The sequence below is a fragment of the Colius striatus genome, chromosome 5 (assembly GCF_028858725.1).
Source record: "Colius striatus isolate bColStr4 chromosome 5, bColStr4.1.hap1, whole genome shotgun sequence".
Classification (NCBI taxonomy): Eukaryota; Metazoa; Chordata; class Aves; order Coliiformes; family Coliidae; genus Colius; species Colius striatus.
This window is the reverse complement of record NC_084763.1, coordinates 10,474,111-10,499,949: the sequence shown is the minus strand read 5'-3', so window position 1 is coordinate 10,499,949 and position 25,839 is coordinate 10,474,111. Positions and strand designations below refer to the sequence as shown.

At 41.7% G+C, this 25,839-nt stretch overlaps 2 protein-coding genes across 3 annotated transcripts in view; one reads left to right on the top strand and one right to left on the bottom strand.

The window, feature by feature from the left end:
- Positions 1-1,352: 1,352 nt before the first annotated feature.
- Positions 1,353-12,232, top strand: PPP1R17 (protein phosphatase 1 regulatory subunit 17). Its single transcript, XM_010200640.2, has 4 exons — positions 1,353-1,434; positions 3,228-3,380; positions 4,240-4,401; positions 10,812-12,232. The coding sequence occupies exons 1-4, from the start codon at positions 1,353-1,355 to the stop codon at positions 10,889-10,891; spliced, it is 477 nt and encodes a 158-aa protein (XP_010198942.1). The 3' UTR covers positions 10,892-12,232.
- Positions 12,233-18,299: 6,067 nt separating this feature from the next.
- Positions 18,300-25,839, bottom strand: part of PDE1C (phosphodiesterase 1C) — a 190,010-nt gene continuing 182,470 nt past the window's right edge. For both annotated transcript variants that reach the window (XM_061996471.1, XM_061996472.1), the window contains 2 exons: positions 24,720-24,785; positions 18,300-18,742 (listed from right to left, as the gene is read on the bottom strand). In XM_061996471.1, coding sequence (XP_061852455.1) covers positions 18,573-18,742; positions 24,720-24,785 — 236 coding nt within the window. In that variant the 3' untranslated portion in view covers positions 18,300-18,572. The remainder of the gene's footprint in view (positions 18,743-24,719; positions 24,786-25,839) is intronic.

Genomic DNA, 25,839 nt, shown 5'->3' with positions numbered 1-25,839 from the left:
CAAGTTTGATCATAGAAATGAGGCTAACTCCCCCACTGCTGTATTTCTAGATAATAAACAACCACTGCAATTTACAGAAACAGTATAGATAATTTCTCTACCTTCAGCAGGAGAAAAACTCCCACAATGTAAACTTTCCTATTTTCCTATCCTTTTCACTTCTTCTTGAAATGCCTTTTCTTTCACCTTTCTCTTCTATTTTTCTTCTCCACTTTCTTTTACTACTTCCATTTTTTCCCAATTCTTGTTGTCATTCTTCTACTATTCGCATTGTTTCCTGTTTTCTGCTCTTCCTCGCTGTCTCCCTTGTCCCTACCAGGAAGCCATAGTCTGCTCTTATTCTCCCAAAATGGAGAAGAGAGGTATTGAGTGAGACTAGCACAGCTGTTCCTGGCTGACCAAGATCACTCAGACTGTAACTTTAGGTTGAAGGGTTTTTTTCTTTAACATTGCTTTGCCATTCTGATGAATTTCTGCTGAGGAACTGTAGAAATGATCAACAACAAAAAAAACCCAAAACAAAACAGAAAGTTGTAATTTTCCTTTTTCTGTGATGGCACCTGGAGTGGCCCCAGAGTGAGTGAGTCTGGGATCAAATCTCTTGGAGGATACTAGGGGAGCTTCAGGTGGGAGGCTGGGCTCCAGAACCCTTCGCAAGTTGTGAGAAAAAGGGGATAAACCAGCCAAAGCAGCAATGCAGTGAGACTTTTAGAGTATGGATACTTAAACAGCTTTGTGAAAGGGTTTCCCATGCTCTTACCAAGGTGATGAGTAGGTGTACTTCATGCTGGCTTTCGGTTCTGTGGGCATTGGCCATCTTTTGAAGGCCGTACTCACATCTGGGTCTTCAGGGGTATCCAAGCTCTCTTAGAGGATCTGGACTTGTAAGACTAACTCAACAGCATCCATAATTAAAGCCTGATTGTATGATAAATGCCAAATATGATCCTTAGTTTATAGTTGAGAAAGAATGGAGAAGGAAACCAAGACAAAACATCCTATTTCTCAGCATTTACTTGTGTATGTGACAGCACTTTCTGTATGATCAAAGTCAGCATCCATCTGCAGAACCAATATATTTCCTGTGCTAGTGTGGGCTGCTTACAGCAAGGGAGGTGGAAAAGTGGGCTACTGCATGTCTAACCAAGGTAGTGAATAAATGCATCTCTCAGCATGCCTGAGCAAAATCAGGCCAGCAGACTGCATGACAGAGAGCAGCTGGAAGTCAAGAACTTCTCATGATCTGGGCATCAAATGGGACATAACACCAATGTGTCTGTTTTATGTTATGCAACTGCTATTTCTTCTTTTTTTGGTGTAGTAGTTTCGAAGGGGGAGAAGAACTCATTTCAATGATGTCAACAGAATGTGTTCAGCCACTTGATATCCCAGAAGACAGATTGGACAAGCGAGATTCACACTGCAACCATTTAGGTAAGTGTTATTAGATGATGTCATTGCAGTAATTAGAGAGGTGTCCTCACATCATTAGGTCCTGTCCAGTGCCCGTTTTTCCCCTCCAGCAACACAACTGAGCCCTCGTGAAACCTGATAGATTACACCTTCTGCTGACACTCCTCACGCCAGATGGAAAGACAGAGAGTGTTTTTCCTGCATATAAATATCAGCTGAAGCTCTAGGGTGACGTTAATTAAAGAAGAGAAAGGAAACATAGTCATTGTTCTCTCCCTAGTAGAAAAAGGAGAGGAGATTCTTCATTTATTCCACAATAAATTGAAAGCTAGGATATAGCTGAGCCTTCCCTGGACACATTTTCCTTATGCAATATCAATAAAAGATTTCAAACACCCGCTTTGCCTCCACTGGGGCAGCTTACTAAATACTTCTCCATTATCAATCTGTTTCCTCTCTTGAACCTATATCATATATAACTTTTGCACTGAGAGTACCAGAGGCATCTTTGCATACTCCTAAATACCAGATTTCATACTTGATAGATGTGCTTTTTTTGCATATTCATGGTCTTTGCCTCTGCTTCAAAAGCTATCACTTCACTCCCATCTTGCAAAATTGTCATGAAGACTTAGCAACCCAGAAACAAAAATCTATTTGCTTGTTTTTACCCTTGTGATGACAGCAATGAAACACAAATGCAATTTCACTTGCTTGTCAAACAAAAAAAAAGAAGCCTCATTGCAGACAAGCACAATTTTGGAAACTTTGTTTATCTGGCCTGCAAGGAAAGTGTCTCAGTTCTGCCTCTGCTACGTGGCATTACTAGCCACAGGCACCACTTGTACAACTGCTGGTGTACCAAACATAATTGTTCTATGAAATTGCTTATTTAAATAAGCACAGAATGAGCCCCATTCTGCAGTGAGGAAACTGAGGCAGTGTGAGGTTAAATGAGCTCATTGAGGCCATGCAGGAAGTCTGTTAGGCCTGGAAAAAGACCCCACATCTTCTGGGGACTTCACCTGCAGGTCATCCTTCCCCTGTCTGCCCACAGGCTCGCAGACATGCAGCTGCCTCAGAGAGTGGGAGAGAGTCTGGAATGAAGTCCTGTTGCAACTAGGTCTGCAGTCAGGGGGGTGGGGAAGGGTGTGGGGAACTCAGCTGAAGCCAAACAAGCAGTCTTTAAGAAATCAAAGCATTGGTTTGCATGATGATACTAATGACAGGCTATATTTGAGGCTTTCAGCTTGCATAAGAACCCAGAAATGCAGATCCTTGCAGAAAAAAAACCCCCATTGCTGACCATCTGAGTTAAGGTTTGGTTTGAGAGAAAACCAAAAATCTAGTGTAATGTTATGTAAACCAACAGCAAATACCAGCTGCTCGGTGGTTCTGGAAATAAAGCCAGCTCTTGAAAGGAACAATATACTGTTCCTTCAATAAACTATTCGTTTACCGATTACCTCTCCCCTCAAACATTTCCTTCACAAAAGTGTCCTTGTTCACTCTTGAAGACACAGCCCACACAGCACTGGGTGAACAGCTTTTACAGGGATGGCCACAGGCTTCCCTCTGCCATGTTACACACAGCTGCCTAGTTGTAGGCAGAAGGACCACCTAAGTCACTGGATTCCCACACAGTATGGCACAGAGGTCTCTTGTGCTTTCTACTTAAGAGATGTTTCTCCACAGGCATTTTAATTTACTTGGATGGAAGAAATAGTATTATAGCTTTTCTTTTTACCATCTAGTTTATTATTTCCCGTTACTTTCAATTTCTATTCACCTCTTCTTTTTTTCCCCCACAGCAGAAGATCTTTCAGAGCAGCTAATTAAGAGTTGTGACCTCAAAAAGAAACCGAGGAAAGGTAAAACCATCATGGCTTCCCAAAACTCTGAACAGGAGCAAAAAAAGCCAAGGAGGAAAGATACACCAGCTTTGCACACCCCACCACCTCTAACAGGTGAGCAATACATCTCCTGACTTCAAAAGCTTAATTCAGCTGAGAGGACTGAAACTGGGTAAAGAGCAGGAGACTGCCACTGAAACCCAACGATCTTGCACAACCAGGGGTAGGAATAAATGTCTGTTGCTTCTCTCTGCTGACAAACACTCCTTGTTGTGCTCTCCAGGGAGAGATCTGAGCTCTTGTATCAGCTGCATTGAGTTCTTCTTCCCATGCTGCACATACACGGAGAACTAACTACTTGCACAGTCCCTTGTGTATCCACAACAACCCACCAAGTCCAAAACAAGCAGCTGGAACTTTCCAGATGCTTTCCATTTGCAATTCAGATACTGAAGTTGACTCCTTTCAAGCTTTCATATGTATCTACCCCTTGGCATGTCTCTCTTAGGGAAGAGAGGCTCAGGGGCTGGAGAGGAGTATTTTGTATCCACAGTAGCCATTCCACAAAGTAGAGCCTCGCTAGTTAAATTAGACCATTTCTGTGTGATCATGTTGCCCTCAAGCAGAGGTTTGGACACCTGTATGATTAAACCACCTCAATAAGATGTCTAAACTTCTGGAATAGAAGATTTCACTCGTCTTTTTCATGATTTCTCATGGGCTGCAGTTTAATTCATTAAATACAACCAGAAACCAGGTGGCCTGACAGCATCAGAGTCTGTAGCCTATGGAATGTAATTGACTTGGAGGAAATGTGTGCCACTGCAAACCCTGAAGGCAAGGTGCACCGTGCAGAAGAGATCATCCACTTGTGCAGCCTTACTTCAGAGCAGTCCTTGGGAAAGTTACAGGTGCAAATTTCTTCAATGTAAACAAGATTGAAGTGGTATTTTTCTCGTTTTATTGCCTGCAGGCATATTTTCAGACTTTTCTGATAATCTGCTTAAAAGATATGGTATCACAGAGAAACCACAGAGAGAGAGAGGGAGTCCAGGCTCTCAGATCACCGAACTGGAGCAGAAAAAGCCCCGGAGGAAAGATACACCTGCAATACACATCCCACCCTTAATAATAGGTAAGAAACTTACTTAAAAGTGCTCCAAAGTGGAAGAAAAAGATGATGACTGTCAGAGGGATGCTTGGAGGAGGCTGGAAGGAGGTTGTTCTGCACCAGTGTACTTAGTAGTTCTTAGTGAACTGGACCTATTCAGTTAAAACATTTAATAGCAACAACGGCTCACAGAAAATACACTTTCAGTATAGAAAGGAAGGGGAGTAAGAGAAGATATTAGGTCGCTTGATTGTCTTTTGCAAACGTGATCCTTCTTTTGTGAAAGGCCAACTACTACCCCGCTTTTCAAATTGAGCACATGCTCAATGTTTAGGTCGCTAGCACTAACAGCTCATGCTGCTTCAAACAACCAGGAGCAAAGAGTGACTAAGCAACAGCTCAATTCACCAAGTACTTGAATTTCATGTACACCTTGCATGAAACTTCCTGTACTCTTAAAATAAGGTGTGCCCTTGTGAGGCATCATTGGAGTCCTGTGTCCAGCTCTGGACTCTCCAGCTCAAGAGAGACAGCAAACTGCTAGAGAGAGTCCGGCACAGGGCCACCAAGATGATCAGGGGACTGATCCTTATGATTCCTTATGAGGAAAGGCTGCAGGAACTGGGGCTGTTCAGCCTGGAGAAGTGAAGACTGAGGGAGGATCTCATTAATGTTTACAAATATCTAAATGGTAGATGTCAGGACGTTGGGACATCCCTTTTTTCTATTGTAGCTAGCAACAGGACAAGGGGTAATAGGATGAAGCTGGAACATAAAAAGTTCCATTTAAATATAAGAAAAAAAGTATTTTGCTGTTGAGGTGAGGGAGCCCTGGCACAGGCTGCCCAGAGGGGTTGTGGAGTCTCCTTCTCAGCAGGTCTGCAAGACCCATCTGGACACATTACTATGTGACCTGCTCTAGGTGGACCTGCTTCTGCAGGGGGGTTGGACTAGATGATCCCTTCCAACCCCTACCATTCTATGATTCTATGAAATGGCTTCACCAATCCAAATAGGCACCTTCATTTGTTGACATCTTTCCTTGTGAATCCGAGCTTTCCTAACTGACTTAAACATGTGTAAGATTTTTTTTCACTTAATTAGTATGAGGCTCACAAAAGCAGGGAGGGGATTGGCTAAGTCTGCAGGATCATGGCAACAAGCACAGTGAATAATACTGTGTTGCATATTGATCTGCCTAAAGAAAATACATTTTTTCATTTGCTCATTGACCTCAAGCACCCCAATGGCTTGTGCATCAGAGCTGGGATGAGTGAGTCACTGCAAACACATTCCAAGTCTTTTCTGGGGGAAATGAAATCTATCATACAACTGCCCAACTGCAAATGCTCCACTTTGAAATATTTAATATAAAGCACTGATAATGAACTGCTCATATATTTGCTGAGGGAAATTACCCAGCAAATTACTTGGAATGCCACATGACAAATAAATTAGGTGGCAAAAAATCATAATCTTTTATGGATTGATTCAGAAACAGATGCAGAGGCAAAATGTATCAAAGCATTTATAATAAATATTAGTTCTGTCTACCATAACTGAAGGCTCCTTTTCTGTGGACCTAGGAGGAGAGATGAGACATTACTTTGGCCAGTTCAAAAACACTCCCAAGAAAAATTGCTTTTGGCCAGTTGTAGCACTTTTGAAGATATGTGTCAAGAAGCAAAACACTGAAACTGAAACACGTGTGATGATAGAAATCAAAGCATGTGCCAGTGAAGCTGAGAGGCTTTGACTCATGTTTCATTCAAATGTAACTGCTAGTTAAGAGGATGCAGCAAGGGGGAATGATTTCCTGACCTTATCTCAGCCACGCTCTGGTTGGATTAGCATCTAGTCACTTACTACTTCATGTTTCTCCCCTATCTCTAACTGGCTCAGGAAGGCACTTGAGAGAAATAAGAATAATTGTAAGGGTCTTCACCTCTTGGCTACCATGGAGACTTCCTCTTTAACTTACAATAATTATCAAAGCAAAAAGAAAGTAATACAAGTTATACAGTAACAGATACATGTTATAATCCCCAAATGATTTGGCAATCAAAAAACTTGAGAGAGGAGAAGAGAAAGAATACGATGCATTGATCTTCAAATGTGTGACAAAATTCAAACTGTGTGCATTTGCTGTTGGGAAAATGGCTGAAACTAATGTAATTCCCAGTTGTTTTCAGTTATACCTAAAATGACACTTCTTGCCTGCTGGTGAAGCCACCTTCCAGCACTCAGTATAGATTCAGAGCAGCCTGCTAGATGCTGCCTCTGCCTGCAGACAGCAGATCTTGTATTCTGGGTCCTTTTTCCAGTGGTTGACTGCCTGTGGCAGACTTTGTACCTATATCAGGGGCAAAGTAGCTTATGTGTTTGAGTGCCTGAATTTCATTCCCTCCCTAATTTAAGGAGGCATATTTTCTTTTCAAGACAGATACCAACATCCAGAGTTGCTCTGGCTGAAATCTGCCAGTGACAGCTCCACAACTTGCTATGAAAAAGTGACTCATTGTGGCTGAGGGCTGGTTCAATATTTACAACTTGTTTACTTTCAGGGTTATCCCATCAGGTGGCAGACAGAGCACAAACAAACTGAGCTCTTGCAGAACTTGCTGTGAAAAATAGAACCTGAATTATAGGCTGGGAGACCTGAGAAGCCCCGGCAGGTCTACGTGCACTAAATAAATGAAAGCCTTTCTGGCCCTCTCTCCGTGTTCCTGATGTGGCTGCAGCAAGCAGCACACTCAGCTCTGCTGTGATCTGCTAAGGAGGATTTTCCCCATTTCTAACATTTTCCCTCTAGATACCTCCCAAACTCCACTTCATTGTTTGCAGTAACACAGCATAGTTACTAGATTATCTTTTTAAACATCTGTCCACACAAATTGCTCTGTTGTAAATGGAGCTAAACGTGGCAGCTATGTCTCTCCCTTGGACCAGCTCGGTATGAGAAATCTAGGATAGTCCCTCTCCTTCTTGGGTGGCCAGAGAGATTTGTTATCATAAGTAAAATCAAGTCAAACTGACCATACAAAGTGATGAAAACCAAAGTAGCTACTGAACAGCACATGATCCAAGCAGGAAGCAAAATCAGCTTTACACCTTACAAACACCCAATCCAAATGGAAAATGCAGGTACAGAACGGGAGTTGTGAAATTAGGATCTGAACATTACTGTCTGGAGGAATCCAGGCCTACCTGTTGTCTGCAGAAGGAAGGAGAGTAAGGAAATCAGTCCTTAGACACTTTAAATGTCTAAGCTTTGGCATCACAAAACTCCTATAAGGAATCAGACTTCTACAGAGCAGAGCTCTTCTCCACTGACCAGCCACCCTTCAGTCAGTCAACACCTTGGCTTTCTAAAGCAATTACACTAGAAGACTCCTCCCACTTGACAGTAAATTATTTGAATCTGATTCAAGGACTGTACCAAGCTCTGGGACATTCTATTGCCATTCTCACTTAGCAACATGTTAAAATGAAGTATTTCCAAGAGCTCTTCAGGCCTGTGGGTTTGAGCAAGAATGTAAATAAGAGAATGCAGTTCCTGAAATGTGGCTGCTATAGGATTTTTAAAATCAGAGAGATAATTAGTAAAGCCACAGTTTCAAATCCTCATTCTCCTCCATGCCCTAGAAAAACAGTTAAAGTAGCTCATTTAGGATAATATCACCTTCCCCTTGAAAATCTCTGAGGGACATAGGAGAAGCACAGAAGTTTAATGTCACCTCTTGCCCCTTTCCTGGGCAAGGGATGTGACTGGAGCACTCCAAGACTCTCCCAACCCAGCTGCAGTGGTCTGCAGGCAGAAAGTGGAACTAGTGCCATCTTGGTGGTTTTCTGATTTACAACTCAGGAGGAGTGTCATATCTAGGTGGTACCTGATAACTGGTTGATTCAAGCCAATCACCTTCTTAACAGAAGCTCTCATGTCTCTGGGAGTCTTTGAGGTCCTAGCTAAAAACTCTAAGTAGCTGCAAGTTCTGTCAGTAATATATGACTACATTATATTTCTGTTCTGCTTTCTTTAGTCAGATCCCTTGGCAGATATTAGCAGAATAACATACGAATCCTTAAAACAGATCTGCAGGATGACCTGTATTTCATAACACACACAGTTGAGAAAGCAGAGGCAGGGAGGATAAGTAAACAGAGTAAAGACTGCAACAGTAAACAGAGAAAGATTGACTTAGAAGTGTTCCCCAAATCCAATATCCTGTTGACTTCTTCAAACCCAGAATTTCCAAGCCACATTCAGTAAAGCACACTTCCTCCACAGGTGATCAGTGGCATCGTCTCAAAGAAAAAAACCCAACCTTTCCCAGTGTTATAACTCTAGCTTTGACATTCCACTTGTATTTCCTTTCCACTGTTTTGCATTAAAAGGCTGATTTTAAAGGCATGTAGTTGTCCTTGAAGTCCATGGTTTGGGAAGTTAATAACCTGCAGCTCTAGGATACATCCTCCTCTGAGCTTTGAATTCGGAACTCTACCAGAAACCTTTGGAGTTGATCAGTCACCAAAGTGACTCAATGATAATGATGCATCATCCTGCTATTGATTGTGGTAAACACATTACTGATGCAGGTCCAGCTGAGAGCTGGAGACCTCTGCTTGGCTCCTACCTTCTAGCTGTCTCTAGCATCTGCTTTAAAAGAAGGTAGTTTATGTGCTATAACCAGGTCATCAGAATTATATAAACATACTTTTCCTTCCTCACTTCATAATTTAACTGAGAGGACCAGATCATAAAGCACAGCAAAGCTTTATTTAGCTTACATTCCTGATCTCTTATTCCTGAGTCTACCCAAAAAAAGGTTAGTTCTCAACAAACAATCTATTGTACTTTCACATTTTAAGCATTTTTAGCTATGTTTTCTGCATTCCTCAAATGCTCCACAAAGAAAACACCAGCACCATCAAAAACCTACTCTCCACTAAAAAAACACAACCTAAACCCTGAAGACAAGAGGGAAAAAACAAATTGCCCGTATTTGCCTAAGCTGTCTATGTGAATAGAAGTCTGGGTGGTGAATATTTATATCCACCTCCATAAAAATGTCATAATTCTTTGCAGCTAATAATGGTGGTTACTCAATTGCTGCTTCAACAATGAAGTCTTTTTTGTTTGTTTCAAAAGAATATTCATTCATGCCTTTCAGTTTAATCTCAAACTACCTAGTTTTCAAGAACTGCATATAAATGAAGCAGCAGCTAACTTAAATGAAGGGCACTACAGGTTAATATTTTCATTAATTCATCACCTCTTGAAAAGACTCCAAAGCTGAAGAAAATCTTCCTGTGCGGTATTGCTCTATTTTCAGACCTCCTCAAGACTGAAAGCCTTGACTGTGAGAGGGCTTTCGATGCACAAAGAAGAAAAACAGGTTAGTTTAATGGAACAACTCAGCTGGTTAGCACTGACTGAGAGCAAACAGTAGGAGACCAAACTAGGGAGAGATTTCCTTGGTCTTGACACAACTTGGTCTCAACACAAGAGTAACCCTCATCTCATTTTTAGACCATCCAACCTCCACACCAAGTAATGTGGGAGTAAAATATACCTTACAGGTCACTTGGCTTTCACTGGGAACAGGCAACAGCAACACAAGTTGTCAAAATAGGGATCAAGAACATTTTCTACCCTAATGGATTGTCCTCTCTTCACTCTATTAGTTTAGTTTCTAATGAAGAGAGTAGTTACAGTAATTGTGATACCTTGGTATCACATAAAAGCCTCAAGGTCCATAGGAAATGGAGTTACTGGATTAAGAGAGAAAGAGAGGGAGAGAGAAGGGAGGGCAGACAGAAATTTGCAGAAGGAACAATCCACAATCTGAGTCTGTGCTCACATCAATCTTCATGCCATTGCTTCTGCAATTTATTGCTACTATTTAACTTCAATGAGGTGGCACTTGGCACGTGGCTATTCTAACATTTGTCTCTTTTGGCATCTGCATTTGCAAGATCTAAGTACTATTGCTATGTATGTATAGAAAACATACATATGTTCACAGATACTGGCTGAGCACAATGATTAATCAGAGTATCACTTTCATCATGCAAGCTCTTTCCCTTTTTGAGATTCCCAAACCCTCTTAACAAACAGGTTCCCAGATGAAACTTCAGCATCTTTTTTCACAGGGAGTAGAAATACCCTGGATTTAAGAGTGCCTGATCATTTGAGCTAAAATCCCATTGATCCAACTCTAGCTCACTAAATATCAGGAGACTGATATGCCAAAACCAAATAAGGAGTAACTCTCATGATGTTGGAAAACTACATTAGGATCAAGACGTTAGAAGGGACTGAAAAATTCTTCTTATCCTGGTATTTTTTTAAAGAAGTTAAATTTTAAACCAACTCAATTTTTCTCCTTTTTCTTTTTTGTTTTGTTTTGGTTTTGTGTCCTTGTGTTTTTAAGGCACTAAGCTGCTTACAGAAGAAAAGCAAACAGTGATTATGGAAGATGAAGAAAAGGACGGAGACACAATCCTCAGTTAAGATTATAGTGATATTTCCAATAACACAGTGTAAATAATTCTGGGTCATTCAAAGTGGCAGCACGTAGGAAATAATAATTAAAAAAACAAAGTCCTCTCATTTTAAAAACTAATAATTTTCTGAAGCATGCACTTGAATTTAAATTACCTCCAAGTGCTTATCTGCATCTCGAGAAATCTCAGCCAGCGTCACAGGAGGCAATGACAGCAATTTCACTCACACATGGGACTGGAAAGATCCTCTTGCTTTAGTAAAGGCGGAGTCCCAGGATTTGTGTCAATGAGGAGTCCATCTCAGATCAGATCCAGTTTTGTGCGGCTCGGTGATAAGAGTTAACAGAAAGGACACCCACCCACTCCAGTGTACTGGCACTAGATACCAGAGAAGCTGGTAACACAGAGCGGTAGAACATCAAATAATGATTCAAATTGCATTTTTCTTTTGACATTTCACCTCATTTTTCCAGTTTCCCTATGCTGGAAAAACACTAACTGCAGTGAAAATTCTCAAGTGTAGAGCTGATGGGATGGATGGAGGGGATGAGAGGGCAGGAATCAACTCTAGAGTGCTTGAAATGTAAAGCAAACACTTCTGGCTGTATCTGCTCGTGACTTTTGTTTGCAGGGCAAAAAATGTAGATTTACCACAGGATGAAAACTTACAGCTAAGGCCTGTCAGCACTGACACATCACATGGGGTGGAGGGCAGAGCTCTCAGAGGAGACATGTACGGGAAGACCAATGCCTGCCTCTTACACCAGTGTAGACTATTGATTTTTTTCTCCCCTTCAAATATTTTATTCCTGAGTTGGTGAGTGATAAATTAGTTGGATAGCTGATACTTTTACTCTATTTTTTTTTCTTTGGACATCTGCTTTTTAAACAGAGTGGCCAGGTTTTCAGTTAGGAGGAGTTACAGAGGTTAAAAATCACAACAGGAGTTTCAAAACTTGAGTAAAAAGGAATAGCATTACCCAGTGGCATATGCATTCTGCAAAGTAGAGTGTCACTACGTGCTTCTTAAAATAGTTTACCTCATGGATTCAATCCAGAATTGTTTTAACGGCCAGCTACAGCCTTTAGCATTTGTACACACAGAGACGGGTACTTGTACAATATCATACCAAATAGGTAGAAGTGGGTAGTTTTATGCTTACCTTAATAGCTCTGTGTGCTAACAGAGCATTTCTTCCAGCTGGACACTTAGAGACCTCAGCAGAGAGCTTAAAGATTACGTAGCCTGGCAGACTGAACTTAGTTATCTTTTACCACCCTTAGGCAGACAGCTGAGGAACACTCTAGTTTGGACTTCATTTGCCACAGTGAGTGACCCAGCATCTTTCATGACAACACAGTCCATTTGTAGATATATTCAGCTTCAAGATGTAATCGACAACCTTACAATAAATGGTCATGCATTAAAGCATACAAGAGGCCAGCTATGTTATTAACGGGATGTCTGATACCTAGGAGGGGTGCTTTTTGTTTTTATCCGGTTTATCTAGTAGTGAGATGAGATAAAACGTAATCAATCAATAGCTTATATAACAACATTCAAGTAAGGCACACAGTAAAGACTGTCACACCAAATATGTGATGAGAAACGTGTAATTTGAGCCTGGTTTTACCAGCGAATTTGAGGAATTGTTTTCAGTGCACGATACAGCAGGAGTGAGAGTGACAAGTCCTGAAAAGACTCAAATGAACATCAACAAGGGATGAGCTGTGAAAATCTACATGCTTAGACAAGAAGGCACTTAACAACACAAGACAGGAACACATTCTTAGAAGAGGATTTGTTTCCAAGCCTGGGGGGATGCTGACACAGCTTAAAAGCGAGCACCCTTTAAGCCTAGCACTCTGTTCTTCGCCAAAGAGGAGTTATGGTCCCAGTGACATCTCTGCCAGCACAGTAGCCTAATTTACCATCCCTCTATAGATCAACTTGAAGCCCAGTCACAAAAATGCCACAGCATATATCATTTGCTGTAGTTGGTTTCAAATTGCATATTCATAGCCTGGTAATTCAGCAGTTACGGTTGTTCCACCCAGGAGCAACGTGAACAACTACAAAGTAATTTTTCACTTGACCAATTCAGTAAATAGGAGTCTTTGCAGTGTTGCTGGGAAGCAGTGCGATGAATCGGTTCTCAAAGCTTTCACCTGCCTCATTGCACTCAGTGAAGGTGTCAAATGTAACTTTATCTGGGAATAAGATACCATTTCTTTTTCCCTACATCAGATAAACACTGCCCTTTCCCCCCAAAAAAGCCTTTAGGTGTTGCAGAATTATGCCTGGACTGTACAATGCTGTGAATGTGGTGGTTGGGGTTTGTTTATTTATTGCCATTCAGGCTCTTAACTCTCCCTTTAAGACCAGATAGTGCTGAAACTGCACAAATCACTCTCCTACGAAAGTGGCCACAGCTAGTGTGCTTTGGGGCAGAAATACCTTTCTACCCAGTGTCCCTCACAGTTCCTCTGTGGTCATCACAGCAAAGCCAGAAGGAAAGCCCAGCAACATGCTAAGCCTTTCTGAAGCACTGTTAGGGCTGGGATGCTCCAGACTGAAGTCGCTCACACTTGTCTGCACGTAGGCATTGACTGCTCTAGGGCCGTAGTAGCTCACTTGCATTCAGATACCTATCTGGAACTGTACCTCACCCCAGAAATCTGCACTGGGCAGGACAATCAGTCTGAGGCCTCAGGGACATGAAGTGCTTCAGTTAGTGAATAAAAGACCAACCGCAGTCAGGAGGTTGTTAATGGCTAATGTTTTTGGGTCAAAGTCTCAAATAACCTCTATCTATAAACTAAGGGAGAGGTCTCCATTTACAGTAGGAGTGGGGAAAAAGGATCTAAAGGCCTTGCACTTTAGCAACTTTCAACTAAGGACCATCACCCTTCTGAAAGTGATGTAATGAGCTTTTTTGTAGTGCTAAACATGAAGTCCATGGGTTAAGTGATTTGCCCAGCTGAACCTCAGCAGAAGGAAATCCAAAGCACATTCATGATGTCATGGCTAACTCACACTATATTCACAGACAAAGCAGTGTGTGCAAGCATTGAGTTCAGCAACATCTACCCTGACATTTTGCCTGGCTGAAATTTTGTCATACTGGTTAATAAAATTATAACTGTATCTTGCTTTGACAACTTAAATGAACAGATGTGTTTAGACATCATAACAGATGATCTTCCTGCGTGCCCTATGCTATTCCTGCCTTTTGAGCTTACATTTAGTATATGTGAACTTACAGCATTCTTGTATGCACAGAGACTGCCCAACAATTGCATCTTCAAGTAAAAATCAAGAGTGCACATCAGTGGAGCACATTAGAAATTTTTGGCTTCTCACTTGTATTTAGATAAGTTCATAAATGTGTATTTTTCTGTTCCTTACATCCCCAAAACAGTCATGGGGGTCTCTGAGCAAGGTGGTGCAAACAGAAATACCAATATTCTAGAAACGTAGCTCTAGAAATACAAAGAGTGAACATTAAAAGCCAGTTTCTACTCCATGATACTGGCTTCTGGTCTTGTGAGAGGAATGAACCTGTCAAACCCAGGAACTGTGAGGGGAAGCTTAACCCATCCTTATGCCCGACATCCTGAAGAATCCTGAAAAGACATAGACTGGACAGACTGACAAGGAGCAGAAAAATTAGTAACATTCCAGAAATAAAAGAACTGCTCTTGATGGAGTATTTGTGCTTATTCTTACAGACACAAAGATCCTGTGAAACGTGAACTGTGTGTTTATAACTGCGAGTCGCATTATGACCTTTGGATTTTTCCAAGCCGTCAAGTTTTATCCAGCCTTCAAAGTAGGTTTTAGGTCTGAGACAGGTGGTCTTAGGATATGAGATAAAGTTATACCTGTCCCATGTTTGGTTTTCTGTATCTGTTTAGCATGGAGAAGAGAAAGCTTAAAGAGATTGTAGAAATGTACATAAATGTCTGGTGGGAGGAAGTAAAGAAGAGGGAGCCAGGCTCTTCTCACTGGTACCCACTGTCAGAGCCAGTTGGCACAAACTGAAGTACATAAAATGCCACTTATAAGTAAGAAAACAAGTTTTTACTACTAAGCACTGGCACAGATGGCCCAGAGAGGTTGTGGAGTCTCCCTCCTTGGACATTTTAAAAACCAAACTGGAGTCTGAGTAACCTGCTCCAGTGGACCCAATTTGGACAATTCCAGAGGCGTTGCCCAGCCTCAGTGATTTTGTGACTACAGCCCAGGATCCATACCAAGGGGGCTGTGCAGTGATGTTTAGCAGGTCCAGGAAAGCTCAGGAGAAAAGTTTGAGATAAAGGGAGGAGTACATGGAAAAGGATAGTGATGGACCGCCCAGAAGGACTCATGGTGGTCAGGTACCCGAGCAACATAAGTGAACAACAGACCTCAACAAGAAGGAGAAAGGACATTGGGCCACGGCTGACCCAGAAACAAATTTGCTTTACAAACCCAACTGTCAACCTCATGTCCTACAGAATGAGGAAGGCACATTTAAGTTGTTGAGCCACAAGTCCTCCTTCCTCCTCCATCTCTACTCTGGCTTCTGCATTGCCCGTCAGGACATTGAAGCCAATCTTCTTTTCCAATCATTTTCTGGTTAGATGTAGAAATACACAAAATATAAGGAATGAATACTCAAAATTCAATCTTTGCCTGACTCACAGTGGATTTTAACATTCAGATTTTCAATTCAGACTTTAATCCTTCTCTAAAAAAAACCCAAAACTAACTCCCTCTGAAAAAACAGCACCAAACTTTCTTGCTGTTGCAAAGCGATCCAGGGATTAGAGCAAAGACAGATCACAAATGGACTAAACAGTAAAAAAGGCTAAATTTGCAAGTGTTGACGGCTGCAATGAGTAATTCATAACAAGTCTAAATGGCATTGTAAATCTGAGATCATAAGACTTTCCACGAGGGACAGATTACTCAGGCTTAGCTCTATGCTGGCAGCAAGTGGTTATCTCAGAAATCATCAGTGCAGAAAAAGGTCGAGTGCATTGCAAAGTCAGGCCTCCCCCAAATGACACAGATCTCAATTTTGAGCTTCATACACACAAAGGAAATTTCCCTTTGGTGTACACTAGATGTCAGGGTTGGACTGAGAGGATGAGCCCATCCACTCCAGCACACAGCTCAGCTCACCAGGCTGGATGCCAACAACACAACTAGCTTTGTTTAGGAATAATTTTTGTGAAGCACCGAGTATTTACAAGGTCCCACTTTGCACTACTTCATTTAGGTCAAAAGCCTCAGGCCTTGGAACAGAGAAGGGACATCCTGTGATATCTTCTCAGTACCAATGAGTATTTGTCAGCACTTTTCACTTTCTCCAACTCCAGGAAAAATTGAAAAGAAAACCTCTCTAAATCACTGGAGTAAACAGACAGTTTCTAGAGAGTTCTCTAATAGACAGCAACTTGGCACAACATGGATTTGGCTGGAGAAAAGTGAGAGCAGAGAGGAACCTGACCATAACTACATTGAATCTGTAGGAGCTATACATATTCCCCATGATACCTGAGGTAGGTCATTTCATCTCCCTGTGACTATACAGCCGTAAACTCCAGATGGCAACTTATCCCTGTTTCATGCCAAAGGAGAGAGCATGGACCAGCAGAGCAAGGACAAAAATCATCCTTTTTGTGGGATGCTACTGACACAAAACCAATAAACCAAATAAACTGCTGGCAGCAACAAAAGGCAAAAAGAAAAGCAGTTCCCCTTTTGGTATCTACAAGTGACCCAGTGCTGCCTGCCTGTCCAGAGAACACACAGGTAGAACTCTGTTAGGTAAAGACAACAGTGTCCTAGCAGGAAGGAAAAGACACAGATAGAAAATGTGTTTGGAAGGATAGTATAATTTTGCATTTCTATACAGCCTGTTTGCATCAAACATTTCAAGGTATTCTACACACAAAACACAGTTCCTGGAGAATTCCCAGAGATAAATCACTGTTCTAAAGACTGGAGCCTTTAGAGTGCATTCCTCTTTGCTTTTGGTTTAAGCAGTGACCCAGCTGGGCTGCTGGAGTCACAAGTTCTGATGGTGGCTAAGGTCAAAACCACAAACATGAAGCACAGGGTAAAACAGACAGAAACAACTGAAACAAGGTGACGTCGGAGGATATGCAGTGGAGATGCACAGCAAAACACTAGAAAGGTGCCAGACTTCAGGGCAAGTGCACCTGGAATTGCAATGATCCTCTCTAAGGGGCTGAGGGGCATCCACAGCATGGGCCAAACACTCCTTTCATGCACATACCAGCTATGATTCACACAGTGGTGCCACATACACCAGCTGGTAAAGTTTCAGTGTTGGACCTAGGTACAAACCTGTAGTGTGTAACAGAAGGCAAACTCACAGAAAGAGTGAACTTTTAGAAAATACAAAAAATGGAATTAGTAGGTAGCAGAGTGGAGTCAGCCTAGTTCTTATAGAAGAAATTTTGTTTCACAAATTTTTGAGGCTCCCTTGGAGCAAACAATGGTTTGCAGCTCTCAGTTTTGACAAGGTCCTGCTCCAACGACTGTTAAAAGTTACTGAGCTTTCATGGATTGAAACAAGATAGTAACAGGTGACCATAAAGTGGGTAAAATAACTGAGAATAATGAGAAAAAAGAGGGGGAAAAAAAGAGTGGGATGGAATGGTCAAGCATTCATAGTAAAGGAGGGTTGTCCTCTCTGCTATCCAACATGCATATCCAGAAGATGTGATCTGGAAACGGTGTTGACGGAAGAAGAAAACAAGCAGGGAGCAGCAATGAATGCTGTAAGCTTTAAAAAAAAGAGAAAGAAACAAGCAGGAGCAGCAGCTTACTTCAGTGTAATTGGCAAACCACCCATTCAGTGTTGTTAAGTGGAGAACAATGCCTATAGAGAGAGGCAGCCTCAACTTCCCAACTCCACACATTTGGACCACAAATTACTTTGAATTTATTATAGATAATTCTACATAAACTACTAGTCAGTGTTCAAGGAGGTTGAAAAGGGAAAGTACAACTTTAAAAACTCTTCAGAAAAGCATGGAAGATGAAACAGAATGGGTATTTTTTATACACTTCTGGCATACCTGAATCTTGAGTTCTGTGTGCAGTTCTCATCCTCTCCCTTCAAAAAGACATTACAAAAACCCTCAAATTATATACAGAAGAGCAGCATCTTCTTTTTCCAATGAGTGAAGTGAGAGGATTGTTTGTACTCCAGCCTCCTACCTTCACCTCCTAGAGTACCTATCACACTATGACAGGAGGTCATTTATTCTCAGTACAGATAGGCAAGAAAAATCTTTCCTGTGCTGTCTGAAAAGGAGTCATCTTACCTGTGGCAGGCAGAAGGTCACACTGAGAACACCATAAAGAGTGTAATCATCTAGGAAAGCATTGGCTTCCTTAATCTGATAGGAGATAGTGGTATACAATTACTTCTTTTAAGGTAACTGCCTGATATTTTAGCACTAAGTGGGCATATGCTGCAATAATACGGAGGCTACTGAGAAGATTTCTAACAAAACGTCCATTATATTGCTCAGCTAGACCATGTACTTGCTTTTATCTAGAACTACAGCTGCTGTTCAACCCAGTAGGGCTTATGTCATGGTTACACAAGGTCCTTCGTCCACCTGTAAGGAGCATCGTTCCAGAAGATGCCTCTTTATCTCTTCTATTTCCTGTTCCAGCTCTGGGAAATATGTTGGATCTTCTTCATTCTTCCCCTCTGGTCAAGCAGCTTGCATCTCACTGGATGCTCCTCTGATTTCTTGTGGAATGCTGGGAAATAGTCTCCTGAGGTGTGAGGGGGCCTCCTGAGGTAAGGCAGCTGAGGTTTGATGGCTGGTGGTGACAAAGGAAGAACAACAATGGTTACCATGCCTGGCATTCACTCGCTGGTGGATGAGAAATGAATTCCTCAGAAGCTACATCCATCCCATTCAGCACAGCCTGTCTGTGCAGAGGAGGATTTCTCAGCCTGAGAGGCAGGACACTTTTGGGTTACTGGGTAGTTACTGAGGGTTAGGAAAAGGTTCAGGGGAAAAAAAAAAAAAAAGAGAGAAAATATAAATCATAAATATAGATATATAAACCTTGAGAATGAAACACGGTGCTGCCCAGCGAGAGTGTGGAGTCTCCTTCCTTGGAGGTCTTCAAGACCTGCCTAGACATGTTCCTGTGCCACCTGATCTAGGTGAACCTGCTTCTGCAGGGGGGTTGGACTGGTTGATCTCTAAAGGTCCCTTCCAAACCCTACCATTCTGTGATTCTATAGACATCTCCAGAACTAAAATCTGTGCAATGAAGCACTTCAAAATTATTCAGACATCCCAGAAGACTACACCAACACAGGTGAATCCCAAGGAACGTTCTCAAGGTTAGTGCCAAAACAGTGCCAAAAGTATGACAAAGAAGCAACTTTATAATTACCTATCTACATGTAGAAAGCGGAACATCTCACTGTTTTCAAAATATCTTTGAACAAGGTAATTTTAAGATAATAGATCCTGATTGAGATCATGTTTCCCCCATGGATCTGAAGGGCTTTCTGAGGGGCTACATATAAATCTGACTATTCTCAACTTCCTGACCCTATTTCTTTAAATCTATGTCTTGCTTTCTTAAATCTTTACACAGGTAGAATGAAAAATTAAACCTGACCATGACCAAAATGTATTTGTCTTATGGTTAGTTATTACTTGCAAAATAACCAAGTATTAAGTCAATAATTAGCATGAGAAGCACTTGCAAAGAAAAGTCATTGCTCTCAGCATGAGTCCTAAGAAGCAAAGAAGATTCCACTGTGTGAACTAGCTAACATCAACTGCAAGAACATTCACACACTCATCTTGTTAAACTCCTTGAGTGATTAATCATACTCTAAAATGTCTTGGGAAATTAAAAAAGTGTGGATTTCAGAAACTTTAGAAATACACATCCAGATTTCTGCATAGTCATATTCTCTGCTCTTCTCAACTGAGCTCAATTGACACTCGTTAAAAGCTTGGAAAAAAACCCAAAACAAAACAGGTGAGTTGCTGTTCTTTGAAGCACATTCACTCTCCAGATTAATTCTATTTTCTGTACTCAGCATGGATTCAGTCAAACCGTTACTGGATTTTTCATTGCTCAGCATGGGGGAATGTTTCTTATCAACTGGAATTTTACTGGAGTTGTTGCCAGCAGAAATGACTTGGTTAATAGGTTTAAGGGGGTTTATCCCCCTTAAACTGACAGTGCTGTTTATCATCTTCATATAGGACTTGATAAAAGGGATCTATGACATTTAATTTCTTTAGGCTTTAGTGACTCAAAGTGATGGGGAGAAGACTCTCTCTAATGACTCTAGAGTCCTGCTCTCAGATTTCTCACTGACTTCTTGTGTGACGGGGATTCTAATCCCGGTTCCTCCATGTGTAAAATGGGCACGATAATACTGACCTCACAGGGGTTTTGTGGGCTTCTAGAGCTTAGGATTCTCAGGAGCTTCATGCATGGAGTGTGTTTTCAAACAGTTCTGCTAAGCAGAAGAGTGTGTAAAGCTTGTAATCTGCTTCCAAGTTATTGGTAAAACCCTGTAGGTTGGATTTGATGCACCTCAGCTTTAACTACAGATATTGTGTCAAAGTGGGGCAGGATTTGAGGATATCTGTAAAAAATGTTTACAGTAGACCAGCTGGCAGGTTTCAAAGAACAATACAACTTGTACAATGCTTATAAGAAGGAACAAGAATTGTTCATTTTCCTATCCCTCTTGCCTCCCCCTCAAGCAACACAAGAGCAGCCTACTACACTCCACACAAGTCCAATTAGATTAATAGCTCCAGGCACTACACCAGAAGCAATTATTTTGTATTAGCAGTGATGGATGCTCCTGTAAGCAGACACTGCTAAAGCACAAGAGACTAGTTTGGAAGTGGCGGCATATATACAGAAGGGTAGGTGAACAGCCATGTCAGATTTGCCACAGTTTAAACCATTCATCCATGAGTCAAGAAATCACAGGAGTACCAAAGACTGACACAAGTTCTGCCCTTTAAACCGATCCTACGATGTGCCATGCAGCCATCAGGTAAGGTCAACAAGAAATACCACCAAAACTCGGTTATTTTGTGGATTATCACTGGAACTAACAGTCCAGACAACGCCAAGAGCTTCAATCTCAAGGATACCTTGAACAGGAGAAAACCATTTATTGAGTATTCTGCCCTCAGTTAATCGAGCACGATCAACATTTTATGTGAGCTTGAAGCCAGGGTATGCATCCCTGCAGTCCCCAACAATTATTGTAAGTTATAATCAAAGCTGTAGCTGGGATTTTCCTGGTTCTACTGACTTCCCTATAAATATACTTATTTGCAATATTTTTGCCCCATTTCACTAAGAAGGAAATTATTGCTAATAATGCTTACTGACAAAAGCATCATATAGTCATCTTGAGTATTTCAAACTACTAAGAGACGTTAATAGCAACAAACATTCTTGGTACGTAGCAGTTCCACTCTAACCAGAAAACTGAGCATGCAGTCCTTTTCAAGCACTTTAAATTGGAGGGATATAAACATTTCTGTTGATTCAAAAGGCATATTCCTTCAAAAAAGCCACCAAAGTGTCATTTTCTTTAATGTCATTGTTAGAGTCACTGAACAAACAGCACGTTTTTTACTCATGAACACCTGCTGGGAAACAATTTGCCTCAGATAAAAATTAAGAACACTGTCAGCTGAGCAGCTGCAGCTGCAAATGTGATTTGGATGGTCACTCCTGGATGGCACTCAGTACAGGAGGGAAAGGAAAAGGTGGCAGGGAAAGAAAACAGGAAACTGGAATAGGGAAAATCCATACATGCCACTCAGCTTTCTCATCTGCCCCTGAGCGGTGGGCAGTGCCCTGCCATTTCCATTGACAAGGCACAGATTCACAGGTCAGCCATGAGGAGGGCTGACCAACCTTCCAACAAAGAGACAGATGGGATCGTGCACACACGTGCCTGTTCTCATAACAGTTGGAAAAGACCTTTAAGATCAAGTCCAACCACTAACCTCACACTACCAAGCCCATCACTAAACTAAATCATATCCCTCAGCACCTCATCTATGCGTCTTTTGAATATCTCCAGGGATGGTGACTCCACCATGCTTAACAACCCTCTTGGTGAAAAAGTTCTTCCTAATGTCCATTCTAAACCTCCTCTGGTGCAACTTGAGGTAATTTCCTCTTATCCTATCACTCATTACTAGAGAGAAGAGATTGACTCCCACCTCACTACAACTCTTTCAGGTAGTTGTAGAGAGTGATCATATCTCCTCTCACTCTCCTCTTCTCCAGGCTAAACATCCCCAGCTCCCTCAGCTGCCCCCCATCAGACCTGTTCTCCAGACCCTTCCCCAGCTCTGTTGTCCATCTCTGGACACACTCCAGCACCTCAACGTCCTTCCTGTAGTGAGGGGCCCAGAACTGAACACAGTATTTGAGTTGCAGCCTCATGAGAGCCAAGTACAGGGTAACAATCACATCTTTAGTCCTGCTGGTCACACTATTTCTGACACAAGGCAGATGTTGGAGGCAATCACAGAAAAAGCAGTAAGACAATAACATTTTCTCAATTAGAAAATTGTGTGTGTGTTTACAGTAGATTGTTTCTTAACTACACATTAATTAGTGGCTGCTCCCAGCAAAAGCAGCCACTTCCCAAAACATGAACTATATAAAGCATAAAGAAACAGCACCATCATAATGGCTGTAATCAAAATGCATCACTGGGCTATATACATGCAAAATATTGCACTATTAACTACTCCCCATAACATGCTGTAAATAGCTGCACAGGAAGGGCTGATTTGCAAACCATACCAGAGTAAACAGTTTGCTCTGTGAGTCATGGGAATGGGGCATGGGTATGAAGGCACCAGCTTTAAACAGACAAATAGAGAAAACCCACAGGGTCCCTAAACCAATCGATGCCAAAGCATACACTGAGGTGGAAGGTGTCTAACAGAGAGTCAAAACATAGGTAATTTATTTCCCTAAGTGCTAAAAAGAGACATTATTGGGACAATCACTTCCCTCTCTCGAAGACAGATCCCCCCTGCTGCTGTTTTTCACATTGTAACAGTTAACAGATCCCTAGATAGTTTTGAAAGGGATTAAATTATGTCATTCCCAAACAGATGGGGCAACCGGGGCACATGAGGATTTGAGCAAGGTCATTTAGCAAGTCAACCACAATAAAGGGACTGTAGCTGGTAGACTACACCAAACTTTTCTAATTCCACACTTAACATTCTCTGCTTTCTTATTACAATGGTGCTCTGCAGGCTCAGAACAAAGACCACACAGGAGAAGGGTGGAGGGATTTGTTTGCATGTACTCACTGGCAGGTCGTTTGGTTAGAGATGGCGTCTATAGTGTTGGAGAAAAGGATGAAAAACCCCATGTAAGGATTGTTTGTTAAAAATAAGGGACCAATGCAAACATGGCAAAATGTATAAAATGGGAGCTAGTTTTGAAATGAGGCTTGTTTATGTTAGATGAGAGTTAAGGCTGTAGTGTGACATGAACGTCTCATTCCAAAATCTTCCCTTAAAGGAAAACATCTTTTCTTCTCCAAAAAGTAAGACCTTTCCAAAATCTCTCCAAAGAGCAAGAACTCTAAATGACACCTGGAAGAAAACCTTCGGTGAAAACATTCAAAGCAGCTAGTAGTTTCCCCTTTGAATACAAATATAAAGCACAAACAATTGCTGGGACTCTATAAGCAACAGGCAATATATACTGTTAATACTTATTGTCACTGCCAATGATGAGTTACAGGTTAAAAGGACCTATTTATGGTATTTCCCATTTTGTGCTTTCTATCTGGGTTGGACAGAGACAACGTCCTGGGTTGGACACCTGAAAGTCCTCACGTGAGCATTTTACTTTCAGTGATTGTCCGTTCTTGTTCTTGAGCAGGACAATAATTGTTGGAATACATTGTTTCACCACATGAATATAGAGTTTTGAACTCTCTCACATCCCTGCTCACTCTTTTCCTTCCTTACACCCAAGCAGTGGCTGCAGCTGTGCCTGGGGAAACAATCTGCTGAGGTGACGGCTGCGAAAGAGCATCATGCCGTGAACAGCTTGGAGAACTGAAACAGCACAGAAATATGCTACTGTGCATTGCCATCTATATATAGAGCCACACCATACCTCATCTGCTGGCACAGCAGCCACCGATGAAAATATCTCTAGCAAAAGCTTTTAAGTACTTTGCTTGAAGTTTGTTTTCTTTTTTTTTGGTGATTTTTGTTTTCTTCATGCAGGCTTATTCTTTCACCTACTGTGAGTTACACATACACGAATGCCCTTGCATGTGCACGTGGAAGATGGTATCTTGTTCACAATAAGTTGCTGTAGAGCTGCTTCCTATTACCTTTCCTTTCTTCTGATAGTTGTGTGGAATAGAGATGATCAGATTAAAAAAAACACGTTTATTTGTGAAATAGAGATACCAGGGTTTAGTAGATGGGAAAGGCATAAAAAAAGCCATGTGATAAGGACCCAAATTAATTTGTGAAGCCTGCACTGCAAGCCACAGAACAGCAGGTATTTGTTCCAAAAAATACCTGAAATGAGGTAAAGACCAGTAAAAACAACAATTCTTTTGTTTAACCCCAGTGAATGGGCTTACCTTTTTAAACAAGATGTGTAAAAGTCACACCATACCTGGAAAAGCAGTCCCCTGTTTCAGTGCATCTCTCACACAGTGGGCACTGAGTGCCTACTGCTACCGCTGCACACAGAAGCAAACAAGAGCAGGGCAGTGGTGACTGACCTGGCAGCGTGAGGTGGTTCGCCAAGAAACTTGAGCCTGGGAGATCAGCTGAATGCTGCAATGCACCTTTAAAAAGAAAAAGTCATTTGAGCAGAGATGGATGAACAGTGGTCCCACCTGCCACGAAAACGCTTTTTGTAGCTCTTGACACCATTACAAAGTGCTTGTGCTCTTCTTCCTGCCGTTGCTGATCTGTGGGTTTAGGTAAGGCTAACTGGGAAAACAGCTTCAATTCTGGGGACTTTTCCATCTAAAGGAGTCACTACCAAACTTTCTTCCTGTCTTCATTTTATCACTTACTGGGTTTGGGTTATTGATTCTGGAAGGTCTACGTTCCTCGAAAAAATTTTTTGGACCTCTGAACTGTCCCCAGATCTCAGATAGCTTTCCCTTCACCTACCTCAGTGTCCTTACAAAAGTGACAATTGCCAGTTTTCTGTCCTGGCCCAGCTCTGAAGGCAGTTCCACAGTACTTACCTTGCTTCTGTGACACTTCAGTATGTGACTGGCATCGCTTTGGGAACGGCTCCGGACATTTATGTCACTGGCTACATGTACCAGAAGAAAGGCTCTGATACTGTATTTGCAAGCAGAGGTGAGTCACCCAAATCATTAGATGCTTTTTCCAAACTGTCTTTTCTCCCTTCTTATGTGTCAGTCAGTATCTGAAGATCACAGTCGGCGACATCAGCACCCTCAACATCTAACAGAAATTGGAAGCTTGGCTTCATCTCTACTTGCTCTGGACTTGGAGGTACATACAGACTGAAACCAAGCTGGTAAGGCATAAGCAGGTACAGTGGCAAGCACATTGAGTGTTCTTCAGGAAATCAATCCCAGTGAATCTCCCAGAGAGGAAAGGAGTGAATCAAACTGGAATTTCAGGCAAAAGGGAATGCACAAAGCCTTCACGCTTGTATTGAACATCTTTGAACTTTATATCCTCCTTAGAGAGAAACACTTGCTCTTTACCACTCTTTATCATGGTTTTTTTCCTTTTTTAAGTTAACTATCAAAGAGAAAAACTGGCAATAAAACAAGAAAATCCTGGTCATTACCTGTGTGGTGCGATGAGTACTGCACAGGCACCACCCAAGTCTACCTGTGCAATAGGGTACTT